Source organism: Macaca thibetana, chromosome 6, assembly GCF_024542745.1.
Source record: "Macaca thibetana thibetana isolate TM-01 chromosome 6, ASM2454274v1, whole genome shotgun sequence".
Taxonomy (NCBI): domain Eukaryota; kingdom Metazoa; phylum Chordata; class Mammalia; order Primates; family Cercopithecidae; genus Macaca; species Macaca thibetana.
The window spans coordinates 34127484-34147504 of NC_065583.1; the positions used below are offsets into that span (position 1 = coordinate 34127484).

Below are 20021 nucleotides of genomic sequence, written 5' to 3' on the forward strand. Positions count from 1 at the left end.
GGAATTAGAGTCTTTGGAAAAGGGACATCTACACTGAAAGGAGTCAGAGCTCATTCATCCCACCCATTTATTTTCTACTATCTACATACCAGAATGGCACTTACACTTCAACTTTTTCTTTAAGGATTGAGTTAAACGATATCCCTCCAATAAGTTACCTAGTTTTGTTTTTTCCTTAAGTAGGCCAAAGGTAGCTTTGTTGTTTACAACCACTTCTAGTCACATCTTGGACACTTTCACTGAATAAATATAAACACATGCCTATTTATCACTACAGCCTGGCCTTTCTGTTGATGCCATAATTTAATCAGCTCAAATCTTTTTTCCCTAGCCCATGATCCAAGAGAGAAAGGAAAAACAGCCTCCATTATATGCCTTATTCCCCAAAAAGAGAAGCTTCAAACAAATCCCTGAACTTGCCCGGTTTCAAAGACAAAGATGCACACATGCCAGAGCCACCAACAATAGTTCTTTCTTGGCCAAGTTATAATCAGAAGCATTTGCATCAGTATGGTCCCTGCTCTTTCATGTGTATAAAAAGGACGCAGTTAAAACAAATTAAGGGTTTGCTTGTCTTTATGTTGTATTAATCCACAGAAGGGTTCTTCAAGCCCAGAGATTGGGTCTTGAACTCCCTTCTTTCCAACTGTGAAAGACAAAATGCATGGATGATTAAAAAGATGATTTTATTCAGTATATTATAATAAGAAAAATGTTTATTAATGAAGAATATTTCAAAGAAAAGGAAGGGGCCCATGGTGTTACAGAGAAAATTAGACAAGGGAATCATGAGGCTGAGTGGAGCTGGACCTCCACTGATCACAAGTGAAGGATGGTTCTTTGTAGTGAGCACTTTCCTGAAACAGTAAAGCTTGGGAAATTTTGGTGGGGAGGGAAACAGAGGGCCTAGATAAAGCTAGATTTGGTTCCATACTTCATTTCTTTCTTCCTTCCTTCTCTTTTCCATACTTTGTTCATATAGGAAATACATATTCAGTATCTATTTTTATGGGACCAGGGCTCTGGCTTTAAGAGACAAGAAGGTCCTGCTTTTAAAGTCCTTGTCAAAGGAAACAGAAAGTAGTAGGTACCTTGACCTGTGTAGGCTCAGGGAGCACTTGGTTTTGAGGCAGACTCTTCTCTTACTCCCTCATTCTCATCACTCCCATTCTAAAGTTGCCTCCCTTCTCTTAGTCTCTTTATCTTGGATCAAGATGCCCCTCTGTCTTGAAAGCACTTTTACATTTTCCTGCTACCTTCCAAGTCAGCCTAAATGTCATTTCCTCTAAACAGCTTTTCTAGATTTCGAGGGCAGTACACAAGACAGCTTTGGGAGAGTTTTATGGTCTCTGCCAAACCCAATCCCATTCTTTTAAAAAGAGAGTCTACACTCTGTTAATTTTATGTCAAGTGGTGTCTGAAAGCAACTTCAGGATAGCTTTCAGCCCCCTCTTTCAACTCAACTGCCTCTCCTAAATGCCCCTTATACAGAAATTCCAGTAGGTCGCCGGAGCTGAATGAATTGCTCCTTTCTTTATTTTATTCTTAAACATTCCGCCTTATTGAAAGTATTTATATATTTCTGTTCTGGTAGTTTTTAAGATATTTTTTGTTCATGGCTATCTCCCCAAATACCTTTTATACTTAACAGGTATAGAAGTCTTCCTGAGTTTAAGGAGCAAGGGAGAATTACAAGTATTGTAGGGAAAAATTTGCACTTCAGTGAACAACTGTGCATTGTCTATAGCACATCTTTCTCGTGTTCTCCTTTTCCAATTCTATGGTAACTACAATTCTGTAAGCTGTAGAAAAATAATAGCAATGTCAAATAATTCTTGTCTACAGACAGGCAAATTCTATTCAGTAGAGCTTCAAATGATTTCCATCTTTCATTGTGGGAGAGTCCACTTTTGCCTATATTTGCACATTCATTTCAATATTCCTGATCTATAAATGTGTCTGTTTTATGATTTTACTGATCTTAACACATCTCTATTTTTCTCATTACTTTGTTAAATACAATTCTTATGACATATCTTTTTTTTAATCTATGTGAGAATCATGATTTTACCTGTTTTTGAAAATTATATTTTAACAAGGCTGAATTACTTTGAGTTCCTCAGTTCATCAAAGTACACAGAGGAAAATCCCCATAGATATGAGTTCAGGAAGTAGTGTAGTAGTTAAGAATAGAAGTCTGGAGTCAGACACCCAGGTTCAAGATCTAACACTTTTTTCCTCCCTAAGCTCTATGACCTGAAGCATACTATGTATCCCTTTTGTACTGCAGAGGAGATAATGCTACTTATTTTACAGGGATGTTGTAAGGATTACATGAGTACATCAAATTATATGCAACATACAGTTTTACAGCAGACACACCTGACAGCAATAATTTAAGCATACACTGAGAATAACCCTGTGATCTAAGAAGAATGTGCGTTTGAAGTGCTGAGCTAAGGGATCCAGGAGTGACCAACTGGGAGATTCACTGCAAATCTATGAAGGACATCCAAACCCCTGGCCCATATTTTTGGAACGCAGGCCATGGAGAGAAATGGGTCTCCTTGTTTTGGGTTGAATGGTGATTGCTAGGTGGAAGTTGCTGAATGAAAATGCTTTATAAATTGCATCTTTTTTACAAACGGTAGTGGTTTTCCTGTCTGGGTCCTCTGTTCCTGGACCTCCCTGTATGTAAAGTCCTCAATTGATCCTATGTCTTCTTCGCTGGCTCTGGGTTTCTTTGGCCCCTGGGATATGGTGCCATCCCTATTGGAGTCAATAAGGGTCTGGCACAACATTAGTAAGAGCGCAGTAAATATTATCGATGTATATTATTAATCAGTAAGGAGACATGTAAGTAAATTCTGGAACCCATTAAATTCTAGCGGTTAAATACAGCAAAACTTTACGAATCATATGTATCAAATTCATAACCATGGTTTAATTTATAGGAGAAAAGGTTGAGCTGATAAAAAGGAGTAGAATCTAGCTTACTTGAGATATTGTTCTGCAATTTTTGCCCCACTTTGCAAATAAGGCGTTTAAATGTTCACCCTGGGATTTTCAAACCAAGGATCTTAATTGACAGACAAGTCCATCTCGTCTCTTTATCTCATTTTTAGACATAACTCCTCCACTTACACCCCACTGCACTCTCCCAGGATTTCTTACAAATGTCTTCTTTGACACCCAATATAGAGTGGGACTGAGGCACAAATATCAGGGACATTTTTGTCTTGGGAGATCCATTTTCAAGGTATCAATTTGAAATCCTTTCTAGCCAATTCCTGCTAGTGTATTTTCTGAGTCATTTTGGAGTCCTTTGTAACCTCACATTTTACCAGCTATGTGTTTGGCCAGATGATAGTAATTTTCTTTATGGATATCTCTGATTGGTTGTCTGGAAGATAAAGATAAACAAGAGAATAAAGAACCCAGGAAATAGAGGCAGAACAAGGAAGCATCAAATTCACATGGGAAGCTAGAATAGGAGGAACAAGGTTTACCTGCATTCACACTGCTATTTGCGGGTTATGGGCAGTGGAAAGAAGTTATATCTCAGGGAAGCGATCACAGTGCTTGCATTCTTTATTCATAGGGGTGATAGGTTGTTTTGCTCTGTTTCTGTTTTTTGGATTTTTTAGACTGCTTTTGTCTTGTCTAAATCAGAACAAATGAAAAAAGATTTTAATGCATAATTTCACTTTTGAATGATCTCTTTTATCTGCTCATATCCATAGGTAAAAGATGAAAATCATATTTTTTTCACATAGTTTCAATTTTCTTTTTTCTTTTCTTTTCTTTTCTTTTCTTTCTTTTTTTTTTTTTTTTTGAGACATGGTCTTGCTCTGTTGCCTAGGTTGAAGTGCAGTGGCACAAACATGGCTCACTTCAGCCTCAACCTTCCTGGGCTCAAGTGATCCTCCTGCCCCAGCCTCCTGAGTAGGTAGGACTACAGGTGTGTGCCACCACACTCAGCTAATTTAATTTTTTGTATAGACAAGGCCTTGTCCTGTTGCTCAGGCTAATCTCAAACTGTTGGGCTCAATCCTCCCACCTTGGTCTCCTAAAGTGTTGGGATTACAGGCGTCAGCCACTGTGCCAAGCCCTCAATTTTCTTAATTATGACTTCATGAGCCCAGAGAGGTCAAGATAGCTAAATGTTTAAAGTATATATATATACACACACACACACACACACTTTATATATATATATATATTTTATATAAAGTATATATACAGTATATATATAAACTTTATATATATACTTTATATATATATATATTTATCTCTTAATAAGTTCTTCTAGTTACTTTACTTTTGATAACTACATAAAAAGATTTAGGATTATCCCAATTTTAAGACTCACTGTTTTAGAAGATTTAAAAAATGGAATAATTATCTCATCCCTTCCAGTCATTGAGCTATGGAGGCACTTGAATAAAGAACCAATTTTGAGTCATCCTTTGTTCTATCTCTGCTCCAAGGCTAGCACTTGACGTAAGTAAGTACAATTGAGGGAAAGAGAGAGAGGGTGATTCGAAGGAGCTACAGGAGTGTATGATCATTGCAATTTTACAGGACAACAAGAGACCACTTTTCAAAATTCTTGTCTATTCAGTGATGTAAAAAATCAAGATAAATTGGTTCATCTTTCATTTGGAGAAGTAAGCCTCCAAGGTCAACTGGTTAAGTGATGTGAACCAAGTACATTCAAGTGTGAGATAATGTTCTGATTATTAAGAATGTTTGGAGGGATTTGTTCTCTGATGAGGCTAAAAAGTCACCACAGTAAGGCTATCAATGACTCATTATAAAGGTCAGGGGGGAGAAAAACTATTCCCCCCTCCCCCAATATGGCATAAATAGTTGGATTCATTTTCCCTGCTTTTAACCTGTTTCTCAAATGCCCTGAACTGACTAAAGCAAAGGAGAGAAAAAAGATCCATTTATTGTTCAATTCAGTTTCCCAGTTCAGCATATTCATATTGAAAATGTGTTCATATTGAAAATGTTTAACTCATATACATAACAAGCCTTTAAAAGAGAGGTTGCTTTTGACCAAGGAATGTCATATTTGGGAGTCGTTTACCTCTGAAAACCTCAATCAGAACATTTAGAAGCAGCCCCTGGGTTTCAATAGTTGTAAAAAGTTCTAGCGATTCTAACGTGAGAACCATTGGTTAGAGTCAGAAAGATCTGAATTTTTACACCATTTCATGTTCTTAAGAATAATGTGGTTCCTTTGTAATTCACTTCAAACTCGAAGCCTGTTTTCTTGTCTATAAAGTGGAGATATACACCAAATATTATATTAGGCTTTAATAAATATGGAAAAGAAAAAAAAAGGCACAGTCTAAAAATTATATGTTAATCCTTTTCTGTCCTACAACAGACACCCTCCCCCACAAAGAGTTATAAAAGTGACAAATGTCTCATTACCATATTCAAATGTAATGAAGTTAAAATAACGGTTTTTTAGATGATTAATTCTGACCAAGCATCTTTTCCTCTTTGCTGAGTGAATAATAATAATTAATTTACAGTAAGCAGGTGATTCACATTCTACTCACACACAGATTTCCTGGCTAGACCCAATGAGGAGGATCAAGCCATCTTGGCTGGCTGCCTATTCATCCATGGGATTATTCTTCTTTACAAACAGACCCGCCACAGCAAGATGAATTCACATCCAGCTGAGACAATTGTCCTTATCACCATGCGTCTTCTGGGAATGTTCCCCAATCTCCACCACATGTCCTCTATCTACTTTTGTAATCACACGAGCAACCATTTTGCGTGCTTTCTCTGCACTAGCCAATTTGTGCTAATTATTTCACATATATTATTACATTTAACCCTCACAACAGCTCTGCAAATGAGACATTATTATCTTCATTTTACAGATGAGAAAATGAGCTTAGAGAGGTTTTAAAAACTTGCCCATGGGCGCAGAACTAATATTTAACACCTGGATTTGAATCCAAGTCAGTCTGGCTCTTAACCATTACATCAAATTCCTTCTTGACCCACAAGACAAATTAAGTCCCACCCAGATTTTGCTCTTTGTTCTAGATCAAATCAGAGAGCAAATAAAGTATCCTATCTCAGAAAATCTAAATTTCGCACTTGCATTACTAAAATAGCTGACATTTATTGAGGAATTACCAGGCACTGAGTACTTTTATGCCTATTGTTTCCTTTGTGAACCACCTCTTCTAGACTTTTCACATTTTAAAAAAATTTTTAAACTCACACAATATTCTTGCATGTTCAAAATTATGTGTACATACTCACCTACATATATCATGTCTATTCCCTGTACTCTTCACACTCTGCTTCTTCCACTCTGCTCATAGGAAACTATTTGCAATTCTAAGAACTAGTCAAGCTATTTCTTGCCACTGGTGTTCTCTATAGAATCTTGTTTTCTTCTTTTCTGTAGTGTGCACCTTCAATACCACTTTTCTTCTCCCTACTCATTCTTCAGAAGTCACTTTCCCTTATCCTCTAGAGATGGCTTTATGTGTCTTATGTCTGGGCTGACCCTTTTGGTACTGTTTAGCAGGCTCTATTTTCATTTTCATTTCAATTATTTGTTTGTCTCTTCCACGATGTTGAGAGCTCCTACAATGACTGACGCATTAGATGTGCATAACAACATGCCTACATAGGGTGAATCCATATAAAAATCTCTTTTAAAATACTGTACATCTGATTTCTATAATCCTGACTGGACCACCTTGATTACACCTCATGTGAATTCAAACCTCTGAATTGTCAGCTTCCATGAAATGGAACAAAAGTTGTTTGGTACAAGATGGCAAAAACATATAGACTGTTTTACTTAACAAGTAACTTTCTCTTTTCTTTGTCATTTATTAGCCTTTCCTAGGCATTCTCAAACTTTCCCTTTGGACAAAAAAGAAATATTAGCTAAAACATCAGTTTGCTTCAGATTTGGAAACAGGGAGCAACTGGATAAATTAAATTGCTAACCTCAGCCTAGATTGTATGTATGTCCTTTTTTTTTTTTTTTCTTTTTTTGAGCCAGGGTCTCCCTCTCTCTCTGTCACCCAGGCTGGACTACAGTGGCATAATTGCTGCAGCCTCAGCCTCCTGGGCTTAAGCGATCCTCCCACCTCAGCCTCCCGAGTAGCTGGGACTACAGTATTGCACCACCATGACCAGCTAATTTAAATTTTTTTTTTTTTTTTTTGTAGAGATGGGGGTCTAACTATGTTGCGCAGGCTGGAGTATGTCCTTCTAAACACAAGGAACACAGTTTAAACTCTCTGGAATTAACATTGAATTTTAAAGCAAAGTTTTCCAACTTAAAAAACAATAAAACTAAGACAAGATACTATACAATAAGAACTATGTGTAGAATATGTTTCCTCACTGTGAACCTGTAAGTTTTTGCTTCTCAAAGAAGGGTCAAAACACACTCTTCAAGGAAAATTTAAAAATATAAAACCAGTCTGAATATTCTGATGAAATTAAGACAAATCCAAAGTTGTAAGATTTGCAATCAATATGAGGCTATTTACCATTTAAAATAGAGAATTCTGAGTTCTAACGATTTGCTCTTTGAAGAGGGACCCATAATTCCAGACTGCATTCAGGTGTGTGAACTGCTTTCAAAAGGAGCTGAAGGTCATGGTGCTGAAAGAACAGTTCCTTACTGAAGATACTTCACCTACACCAGCACTAGCAGGAAAGCGTGACCTAGGAATCTTCTCTAAGTTAGGAAGCACCAATAACACGTATTGTAAAATGATTTTCAACAGAAAGAGTCTCAAAGTAGAGACACTAGAGAACATTATTTTTCAGTATGTGGTTTCAGAACCACCTGCAGCAGAATCACCTGAAGGATGCAAATTAACATGCAGATTTTTTGAATATGTTAAGGCCTTTGATATCTATTGTCAAACTGCCCTCTAAAAGTGCTGCAGCCATGGCCGGGCGCAGTGGCTCCTGCCTGTAATCTCAGCACTTTGGGAGGCCAAAGCTGGCAGATCACCTGAGGTCAGGAGTTCGAGACCAGCCTGGCCAACATGGTAAAACCCTGTCTCTACTAAAATATACAAAAATCAGCTGGGCATGGTAGCATGCACCTGTAATCTCAGCTACCCAGGAGGCTGAGGCAGGAGAATCGCTGGAACCCGGGAGGCAGAGGCTGCAGTGAGCCGAGATCATGCCACTGCACTTCAGCCTGGGCAACAGAGCAAGATTTCATCTCAAAAAGAAAAAGAAAAAAAAAAAAAAAAAAAAAGGACTGCAGCCATAAACATGCCCAGAGGTGATAGATGTGAGAATCTATTTTACTACACAGACACCAAACTGTATACACTGCAGATCAAGGGTTGGAAAACTTTTGCTGTGCTGGATCAGACAGCAAATATTTTCAGTTTTGTGAACCATATATTCTCTGCTGATATTATTCAACAACTCTGCTGCTGTTGCAGGTTGAAAGCAGCTATGGGCAATACGTAAACAAATAGATATGACTGTGCTCCAATAAAACTGTTGGGACATTGAAATTTGGAAACTTTTGGCCCTTCATTCAGGGTGCCCCACATTCGAGCTCTTATCTAATCTTCCTGGCCCTATCCATTGCTACCCTACAGCTACAGCATTGTGCTCTCCAGCCAAGCAGGCCTGCTCACTGTTCTCCCAGCATTTCCCACTATGCCAGGAATGATGACATCCATCTTCCCCTGTTAAAATCCCACTCATTCTTCATTGCATGTGGTTTGCTTTGATCTGTAGCTCCCTTTTCCTCTTGTGACAACACGTATTACAGTCTGAGCAGCATTGTATTGGAATACTTATCTATTGTGTCGTAGACTTCCACAACACCTTGTATATTCCCTGGCACAAAATAAGTGCTCAATAAATATGTAGCGAATTGACTAAATGGCCTGTTTCCCTTTTGTTATTCTGGCAGGGTCCTCCTCTCTTAGCTGGGAGAGCTTGAACTTGGCTCAGCATTTGGGGAGTGTGAACTTGGCTCGTTAGCATTTACATTATTTTACGACAAAAAAAACACAAATTAGTCAAACACCAAACTACAATATATATTTTTGTAGGCACAATTTTTAGAGCCAAAAAAATTCCTTCTTCACAACGAGTTATTTTGTAGTATATTATTTGAGTGCAAGGTAATATTGAAGTTTTTATAAGAAATAAGTGATTTAACAAGTTAACATTGTACTTTAAGTATTAAAACAATTTCTAGTAACCAACCAACATTAAGAATTACTAAGTAAATTGTTAGATATCACATAGTCAAAGCTGAGTATTTTTTTAAGAGAGGCTGAATAAGGTTAATTCAAAAGTTCTTTACAAGAACACAGTTCTTTACAAGAACAAATTTCTAAGTGGTTCTTGGATTTTATTCAATGTCTTCAAAGGAAAAAAACAAATAAGCAAACTTGATTGCTATATCATCAGGTATACTAAAATTTGGGGAGAGTTTTATTTTTATAGTAGATTTTAGCCAAAAGGGAAAGAAGCAATGGGAAAGTTACATTTTTAATAAAATTAGATCTATTTTCCTCATGGGAAATTTTCATGTATGCTTTTTCCTGAATTAAAGACTTCTCAGAATCCAGATGTAAAAATTACTGGTTGTAAAAATCCAGATGGTGAAATTAATCATCATTATATGATTTATGATTATGTTTCAATTACAGATTATTGAATTTTAATAAGTAATTATAAACTTGCCAGCCAAGGTCAACAATTATATCCCTAACAATGAATAATCCATGTAACAATATTATATTCTTATTTTATTTTGTACAAGGGTAATTGGCAAGGCCTATATCCACCAGACTTACTGCAAGACCATAGATAACTTATAAATCCTATTCCCATCTCTTAAGTCACTCAATTTTTTAGTTTGAGAATTAGTATTTAGTTATAATTTTAAAATAAATTAAAGATAAATTATTATATTAAAGATAAAACACTGCACTAGACAAATATTCCAATATAATATTTGCATAGTATTTAACCCTAGGTTTTCTATTAAAAAGTTCCTAACATATATTCAATACATGTTTGATTTTATGAATTTTAGATTAGTCAGATCTTAAAATGCTCTAGTTACTCCAACAACTGATTAATCAACCTATTGCAAAAGACTGCAATGTATATTTTCACAGGTGTAACATTTATAGCCAAAAATTCCCTTCTGGTATAACTAATCATTTTGTAGTACATTGTTTGAGTCTACGGTCATATTGAATGTTTTTGATAAAAAATAAACACTTCAGCAAGTTAACACTGTACTTTAAATGTTAAATGTTAAAACAATTCCTAGTGGCCAGCCAACATTAAGAATTATTCAATAAATTATTAGACACTGCATAATCAAAGCTGAGTAAATTCTAATATGAGTTCTGCTAAAAAATAATCTTTTAAAAAATACATTTGTATCTTATTTTTAGTATATTTTATGTAAGTTTTATACATGCATTTGGCTACATCTTTTGTCTAAGGGTTTCTTCAGGGGACAAATGTCTAAGAGTTTTACGATTAGAAGAGAAGGTAATCTGATTTGGTTTCCCAAAATACATTTTTAACTTTGGTCACACTTAAGACTGATTAGTAATCATTCCCTACATACTACATAGAGTTCTACCACTGAAAAACAAAAATTCCCGATAACACTAATTCAACATGTGTTTATTGCTTAACTGTTTATTGCTCACAGAAATTGGGGCCAGGTACTGAAGCAAATAAAACAGTATTTATAAAGAACAGTTACAATCTGGCATAAAACATCTCACTTTTTTTTCAGCACCACAGCTTTTTATTTTCATTTTGTTGATAAGGGAAGAGAAATAAAGAGTTTGTGTAGTTCTCCCAAATTAACTCAATTCATGGTGGCCCCAAAATTGTGGTCCAGATTTTCTGACTTCAGATCCCAGGCTTTTCTCATTCATTCCACGTAAATACTGTGCTATCTCTTAATAAGACATGGACAATGGAGCTATACGATTGGACTAATTGTCTGTACATATTTTCTTCATTTTTCCAATATAAATTATTCTAAAAGCTTGGAAACATTGAAGGGATCCTGTTTCCTATCCTTTCATCTTCATTAGGAAAGATCTGGAGGAATAAGGCATTCCAGGGAACTGCCTGGACAGGGAACTATTTATTAACCAAAAAATAAAATCAGACAAAAGCATTGGGTTAAAAAGGCATTATCAATGCACTTACGTTTTCTGAATATATGCATAACCAAAAAATTCTCAATGAAAGAATTATTCACCATGTTTCAATTTTTTCTTCTCGTATCTTTCAGTATTTGTCATTTGTACCCTGGCCTGTTTGTCACTTACATTGGAGCCAGGATGTGCCCTCATCTCTGGAGTCAGCAAGTTTCTGTCTGGAATGAAAGGAGCTTCTTTTTTCAGACTGTCATCTTACTTGACTACCTTTCTTTGTGCATTACTTAGTTTAGTCTCAAGGGAATACTAAAATCAAAGGTACCCTTTTAAATGTTAAGTCTAAGTTTCTTGAGCCACTTAAGCTTCACAGTAACAACAATATTCCCAATAAGAGAAAAATAGTTGATTTTCTAGCCTGTCTCAAACACAGTATTGATTGATTAAGAAGCACAGAGTTTTAGAATTTGGATTGAATTTCTGCCCTGATATGAATTATGATTACTTTTATTTTAGGAGGGGAAAACCTAATGTTATTGTTGTAGCCTCAGCTTTCCAAGAGTGAAGGACTTTTGTACATCATTATTGGCTAAGGGTTATTCTCAAATGCAAATAATTAAACTAAGACAATATTTTATTTGGTAAGAAAACAAGCTTAAAAATCCCAATTAAAGGATCAGTTTCCAATAGAAAGCAAACTTTAGAAGAATATGAATGATTAATATAGGTTAGTGGTTGTTATTCAGAGAGAGCAAGAAAAAGAGAAAAGGAAAGGGATACCAAGGATATCTGAACTCTGTAATATTTTATTAGTTAAAAACGTATGAATAAAATATGATGAAAAGTTGACTAGACTGTGAGTACATGGGCATTTGCTAAATTACTCTCTGCTTTTCTGGACTTTCAAATTTTCATTGAAAAGGAAGGAAGGAAGGGAGGGAGGGAGGAAGGAAGGGAGTGATAAACAAGGAATATGTTATTGTTATTTTTATCTTTGAATAGTAAAAGGTAAGAGAGAATCATTTCATTTTAAATAATCAGGATGAGATTGTTATAAAAATAATGTAAAACCAATAAGAGTATTTTGTAAATGGGCAAAAACATAAAGAGTAACTGGAAAAATAATGGTACATTTAAAAAATCTTGGAAACATTGTGAGCAAGTTTGACTGGCAAAGAGGTGGGGACAAGTCATAGGCTTGGCTTTTTTTTTTTTTTTTTTTTTTCCCCTGTTACATCCTGTAACTCACTTTATCGTCTGGCCCTTACTTAGAGATTTTCATTTAGGAGATTAAATTGCACCTGTGAGCCTGCATCAAGGAAACTAGAGGATTAGAGCATTTGAAATGAATATCTCTGTTATCATATTGGTCAGCAATTACTTTAAAATTTATCTTCTTCCCACTTAGGGCCAAAGAAAATTCTGTTTTTGGAAGTGGCTTTTGAACATTTGAGAATATTAAAATCAAAGAGAGATGCTCAGTGTATGAAATTGGGAAGGAAACCCCAACAACTCCCCACCAGGAAGGTGATTATGTCATGTTCTATTAACTAATCCTTTGGTGGAAAGGATTTACCTCGAGGACATTTGTAAGCCCTCATTTCACCCTCCCACCATAATGATCATTTTCCCACTCAGCTGTCCAACTGCTGAAATACTTTGCATGAGGTGACAATTTGACTTTGATGAGAGGCCTGATTTTATTTAATTTTGTTTTTCACTTTAGATAATATATCTGCCTAATAGAGTAGGGAGATAAAAGCTTGCGTCAATAATTTTCCATTGGCAATTTTCAACATGCTCAGTAAATATATTTCTATCTAAAACAACATTCTGGACACATATTTAAAAATAACATTCTTTATGATTATAAATATAACTCACACTTACTATAAAGATTTTGAAAAATATAGAAATGCCTGAAGGAAGAAACTAAAAGTTACCTGTAATCCTATGAGTTACACACTGCTAATATTTTGATATATATTATTGCAGGTTTTTCCCCTACATGGGTATATTATTATAAAAGCAGATGTTTTTCTGCATGTACAATTAAGATTGTTGAAAATATTTTATAACCTTGTTTTAACATTGTGTATATATTTGAAAACAACTTGTTTTTAGGTTTTAGGTTTGTAACTATTGGCTTAAATGTGGCTTTGTCGGAATTAACACTTCGTTCACCAAATATTGAGCTGAAATTAAACAGTGGCCTGCCCGGAAAATTCATAGGGTATGATGGAGGTATATGGAAAATTTTTATTTTTTATTTGTATGTCATTTTTAACATACATATCCAGCATTATTACAGTATCAACTTGTTCCATAAAATCCTGCAATGTTAAAGTTACAGGACACCATCAAGCTCATTGCAAAGTCTCTGTGATATTCATAATATATCTATACGCCTAGGAAATGAGAGACTAATATTTATTGGGCACCTACTGTGTGTCAGGCAGAATGCTGAACATTTTGCAAATACTGCTTTATTTATATATGATTTATATATGGCATCTCTCTGTGAAAAATTGGATTTCTAACCTCTATGTCCATCAAGATCAGGACAAGATAATGTAGGTTCAAATTCCTGCAACTCAAAGAAAGAAAAGAAGGAGGGTAGGTTTTGATTAGAGTTATTTAAATTAACTGATGAGTCAATATACGTATTATTAATTGTATAACTCCTCTATTTTCTTCTTATTTTGAGAATAGAGGCATAACTTTAGTGAGAACTAAAATTTTATCTTCTGTTTGGTAGACTTTGCCTTATAAGAATGCAATGTGGCTGGGCGCAGTGGCTCATTCCTGTAATCCCAGCACTTTTGGAGGCCGAGCAGGCGGATCACCTGAGGTCAGGAGTTCGAGACCAGTCTGGCTAACATGGCAAAACCCCACCTCTACCAAAAATTAAAAAATTAGCTGGGCATGGTGGTAGGCGCCTATAGGTCCAGCCACTTGGGAGGCTGAGGCAGGAGAATCGCTTGAACTTGGGAGGTGGAGGTTGCAGTGAGCCGAGATCAGACCATTGCACTCTAGCCTGGGTGACAGAGCAAGACTCCGTCTCGGGAAAAAAAAAAAAAAAAATGCAATTTATTTTTGCATAAAATGTATTCTGTGTGCTGCCATATCAGGATTGCTTAGTGCATATCATTGCTTTCTGGGGAGGAGTTTCTGCCTTCTGCTGATCTAGAGGTAATAGAAGATGCCTGTGGAATACATTTTCCTAGAGTTATAATCAGACTATGTGCTCACATCACAAGTCATCTCAATACAAAGTGGCATATGATTTACTTCAGTTACAGGAAATGAAAATTTGATTTGGCGTGTGACAAGTTCAAAGCTCTATTTTCTTGCTCACATTACAGAAATAGTTTGCTGTTTGTACATTGGTTTTGGGTAACCCCTTCCCTGGGTGGTCTGACTTACAGTATCCATAGACATACTGTTGCTCTTATGTTTGTGATTGTCACAAGTAATGTATCCTCTATCTTACTAGAAAGGGACATGACAAAATTGCCATGTGTTCATGGGGCTAATGCTTTTGCTTAGAGTCAAGTGGTCTGATACTGTTTTTATGTGAGTGTTTGCCTTAACCAAAGTTAACTTCTGTCCAAGAACAACTGGGGCACTTAGAGATATTTCATTCCATAACACCTTAATTTTGGCCTTCCCATTTATTATTTCTCTGGATCCTCATGACAGAGCTCTATTATTATTTTTGTTAAGAGCACAGGTTCTGTCTGAACCGGCTAGTGGAAGGTTTGAATTCCAGTTTGAAGTACTAACTGATACTTCAGGGAAAGAACTGACCTTCACGAAGGCTTATTTTCTCCATGGATAAAATGGAAATAATCATCACTTCAGATTTATGGGGTACTTAGGAAGGTTAAGGCAATGTTTATGAAATTCTTAGCACAATGGCTTGCTCAAGGAATGAAGTCCATCATAATCCTCTTCAGTGGGAGGCCAACATGAAGGAGAAAAACACAAGTAGGTTGGGCCAGACATTTGCCTAAAGCCACATAGTTGCAGAACTGGAGTCAGATCAGCCATTCCCATTTTAGTCTTTTTAAAATTTTAATAGGCTGCTGTACTTTCTTAATTAAACACATATGTGTACATGTAACTGTTACTTTTAAATGTGAGATTTTGTCAACAAATGTAATTATCGTGACTATACACTGCATCAGACATAGTGGTGAGGCAATGCAGCTCTAACAATGGGGCTCACGTACAACTACAAAGTTCTGTTTGCATGCCCATGCTCCCACGCAAATATGCACATAAAAGTGTGCGTCTACATGCAGAATGTGCCCTCTCTCAAAGTAAACAGACTCTGCACATATCCTGCTTCAAGTTATGACTCTTTTATAACTTGGACATTTATTCAGAGCCTCTGCTTCCTCATTAGTAGAGAATAGGTAATAGGCCAGGTGCAGTGGCTCACTTCTCTAATCCCAGTACTTTGGGAGGCCAAAGTGGGCAGATGGCTTGAATTCAGGAGTTCAAGACCAGCCTGGGCAACATGGTAAAACTCTGTTTCTGCAAAAAATACAAGTTTAGCTGGCCATGGTGGCACACCTCTGTGGTCTCAGCTACTCAGGAGGCTGAAGTAGGAGGATTGCTTGAGCCCCTGGGGTCAAGGCTGCCCTGGACTGTGATCTGGCTACTGCACTCCCGCCTTTCCCATCTGGGTGAGAGAATGAGATGCTGTCTCAAACAAAAAGAAATGCTAGTACCTGACAGGTAAGGTTATTAAGACTAATTAAGATACTGCCTGGATGTCCTTAGCGCAGAGCCCGAAACTAATAAAACCTGGCTAAGCCTTGACTGTAATTGTTCTGAAGCAGCACTTACAGGAAATTCTGAGTCCATCACCAACCAGCATTTAAGAAGGAGCACCTGCCCAGAGGAAGTCAGCTTAAGAAGTTGTAAATAATTCTGATGGAGCACAGGCAGTTTAGCAAGTGGCTATCTCTTCAATGGGGATAGGGTTTTGTTGTTGTTGTTGTTGTTGCTGTTTTGAGATGGAATTTTGCTCTGTCACCTAGGCTTGAGCACAGTGCCGCAATCTCTGCTCACTGCAACCTCTACCTCCTGGGTTCAAGCAATTCTCCTGCCTCAGTCTCCTCCCAAGTAGGTGGGACTACAGGTGGGTGCCACCACGCCCGGCTATTTTTTACATTTTTAGTAGAGATTGGGTTTCACCATGTTGGCCAGGCTGATCTTGAACTCCTGACCTGAGGTGATCCACCTGTCTCGGCCTCCCAAAGTGTTGGGATTACAAGTGTGAGCCACCGCACCTGCCCAGGGGATAGGTTTAACTTGCGTCAAGATATCTGTCTTTGATCTAAGTTCAGGCCAATTTCCATTCCCCAAATTTTTGTGGCCGTCACAGACCTAAGACTGACATTCCAGTTTCCAGAGCCTTTGTTCTACTCCAAAATCAGAGTTCAGAGGTTCAATTCATCAAATTCTATGCAGATGCCTTCAAAGACTATGCCTATGTGCACAAAGAAGCCTGCCATATGCTTATGAGCATTAAATGCGTTAATATATGTGAAACAATCATAATAATGACTGGCACATAGCAATAAGTCCATAAATGTTCCTTGGTGTTGCTGTTGTTATTGTTATCCTCCATTTATTCAAAAAGAATGTATCAAGTGCCTGTAGATGTTCTGGGCACAAGATATACAAAGGTGAGCTGAACAGACCAGATCTCTGCCTTCATGGAGCTTAGCGTGTGTGTGTCTGTGCTTGGGAGGGGGAGTGTTTGGTTCACAAAATAAACAAAGTTCAGTATGTTGAGCAGAACAGTGAACGACTGTGCTACCTAGATGGGTGGTAAGAGACTACATTCTTGGTGAGGACAGGCCCATCTCCCTTGTTCGACACTGTCGCTCCAGTATCTTGTGAAAGCCATAATGGGTATCTGATTTATGTTGGTTGACTAAATAAACAAATAGGTGACTTTCTGAGAGGGAGCCCAGTTAAATCTGGCACCACAGGTTTTGGGTTTAGGTAGTGTGTGCAGACATGATGTAAGGCATGTAGTTTGTGGATTCTGTTTATGTGGCAAAATCTGCATCAGAGTATACCTGGGTGGATGTGGGGAAGAGAATGAGGTTATGAAAGCATAGACGTACGTAAGTAAAGTCTGCATATATGTGAGGTAACATGAAAAGTGAAGTCTTTGGTTGTGTGATTTTGAAGTAAATCTGGGCTTGGGTGTGAATCTAAGTGTCGGTTCTGCCTGAGGTAAACCTGGACTTGTGTTAGTATGTGAGATTAAAATCTGGGGTTTGTTGTATGAGGGACAGGGCATTAATGAAGAGTGCTTTGCAAGGCAAAATCTAAGAGTGTGAGAGTGTGTGTGTGTGTGTGTGTGTGCGCGCGCGCGATCTGAAATGTAATTGTGTGTGAGGCAAATTAGGGGTGGTAAAAAGCAAATTCTAGAATATTATATAGAAACCAGGAAAGGGCTTACGTGAGTCAAAGGGCTTTTGTGACTCTCAATGAAGTAAGACGACTTCTCTTTCAGTGTGTGTGTGTTGTGTTGTGTGTGTAAGCCAATTCAGGACTTTATGTGAGAGTGTGGGTTTGCAAGGCAGATTCTAGAACTGGGTGTAATTGTGAGGGTCATCCTAAAGATCAGGATGAGGCAAGTCCGGGGTTCTGGGTAGGATTGTGAGTTTGTAGTAAATTTGAGTTTGTATGTGTTATTGTAAATCAGGACTTGGCTTTGAGATGAATCCACCTGGGTCAGCTGGGTTTTTGTGCATGAGGGACGTCAGAAAGCTTTGTATTTGTGAGGCAAACTAGGGAGTTAGTGTGGGTGAAGCAGTCAAGTGCTTGAGTGTGAACATTTCTAAGACGTCTGAATTGCATGAAAGTGTGTGAAGCAAGGCTGTTGCGCGAGCGGGCAGTGTGCGCCTGTGTGTGCGTGTGCGCGCGCGCCAAGTTTGGTTTGTGATTGTGATGGGCACCGACGCTGCGTCAGCCCGGGAGGCCACGTTAGGGTTGGGGGTGCGTGAGGAGGTGCGGCCGGGCGAGAGGTCCAGCGAGCGAGCCAAGCGCGCCGCTACTCCGGGCCCCTGCGCCGCGCGCTAGCTGGCTGTGTGGCTCTCTGGCTCGCTAGGGACAGGCAGGAATCGGAGCAGCACTGCCGCCTCTGGCGCGAAGGCTCAGGCGCCTCCTCCCGCCCCAGTCACTGTGGCTCGGCGCACGCTGCCGGCGGCTGCCCTTTCCGCCTCTGGGGAAGAAAAACCCGCGGGCCGTTTTCGCGCTTGAACCATGGCCTCGGGCCGGAGAGGCTGGGACAGCTCCCATGAAGACGATCTGCCCGTGTACCTGGCCAGGCCGGGCACCACGGACCAGGTCCCGCGGCAGAAATACGGCGGCATGTTCTGCAACGTGGAGGGCGCCTTCGAGAGCAAGACGCTGGATTTCGATGCCCTCAGCGTGGGGCAGCGGGGCGCGAAGACTCCTCGGAGCGGCCAGGGCAGCGACCGAGGCTCAGGGAGCCGGCCCGGGACCGAGGGGGACACCCCGCGCAGGGGCCAAGGCCGGGAAGAGAGCAGGGAGCCCGCGCCCGCGTCCCCCGCGCCCTCCGGGGTGGAGATTCGGAGCGCCACCGGCAAAGAGGTGTTGCAGAACCTCGGCCCCAAGGACAAGGTAAGGGGGCCCCCGTCACTTCCCTGCTTGCCTTCGTTCCTTTCTCCAGCCCTGGCCGCCATGGCCCGGGCACAACTTTCTCCAGCTCACTTTGCACGGGGTTGGGGGACCAGGAGGAGGAAAGGGGCATCCTCCACTGAGCTCTGCGCGACTTCCTAGCCCAGACCCTGGATTCGCGCGTGTCGCCACTTGCAGCATCTTCGTGCAAGCGCGGAAAGAATGCCCAGGTTCCCCTGCCTGGAGCCGCGTCCTTTACCCCTGCCTCCTCGCCGCACTCCTGGGCCATCCGTTCTGGGTGGGTGTGTCAGCCCGGGAAGGCTTAGTGATTTCCAGCTCTTCTCTCTGTATGAGTAGCCAACAGCACAATTGTCTTGCCCCTCTCTGGCCCTAGATTAAATCTCAACCCAGGTCACCAGGGCAGAGGGCAAAGTGATGCTGGGAATATGGGGGTCATCTCCATAGTGCCCGGATGAAAGCACAGGAGGGGCGGTCTCCCCTCTGAGTCTTCAAACATCAGCTGTCCCTGAAACTTTTGGGTGTGGAGCCTCTAGACTAAACACGCGAATCACTCTCTATGCCTCGCTTCTGTCTTAGCACGCATTTCACATCTGTGTTTGTCAAGAGTGTATTTGTGTACACAGCTTGGCACAAGACCGGGTATCAAGGGGTCCAGCTGCCTCTGCAAGAATAGCATTATATTTTAGAAAATAGACGAGAGTATTAAGAGTGCACATTAAACTAGCATGAGATGCAAATTCCCTGCTGCTCTTAAATGTGCCAAAGCCAATTTCTTCTGTATGTGTATTTTTGAGAAACTTATGTCACACTGAACTGACTGAAGGGATGGCATTGAAATCTAGCTTGCCCTGATTTATGTGTCTATTTCATAGAGAATCAGAGATGTAGTTCAGAAATTGCAGGGCCTGGCAGGGCTGGAGCCTTCAGAGTTCAAACTGAAGCTTTCAGCTGGGGAATAATAGTAATCAGATGCCCTCACCCTTGTCTAGGTAATGGCCGCAAAATCCATCCGCATGTAGTATTCTGCACTAATATGGTTAGGAATAATAACCTGAAATGGAAATGTCTGCCTCAGAGCAATTACAGTTAATGCTTATCTAGGTTTTAGTTGTTTTTCCATTAAAATGCAATAAGCTAGTG

At 39.2% G+C, this 20021-nt stretch overlaps 1 protein-coding gene across 1 annotated transcript in view; it reads left to right on the forward strand.

Annotated features, from left to right (window-relative positions):
• Positions 1–18083: 18083 nt before the first annotated feature.
• DPYSL3 (dihydropyrimidinase like 3) overlaps positions 18084–20021 on the forward strand; it is a 116085-nt gene continuing 114147 nt past the window's right edge. The window contains exon 1 of the mRNA XM_050794004.1: positions 18084–18863. Coding sequence (XP_050649961.1) covers positions 18483–18863 — 381 coding nt within the window. The 5' untranslated portion in view covers positions 18084–18482. The remainder of the gene's footprint in view (positions 18864–20021) is intronic.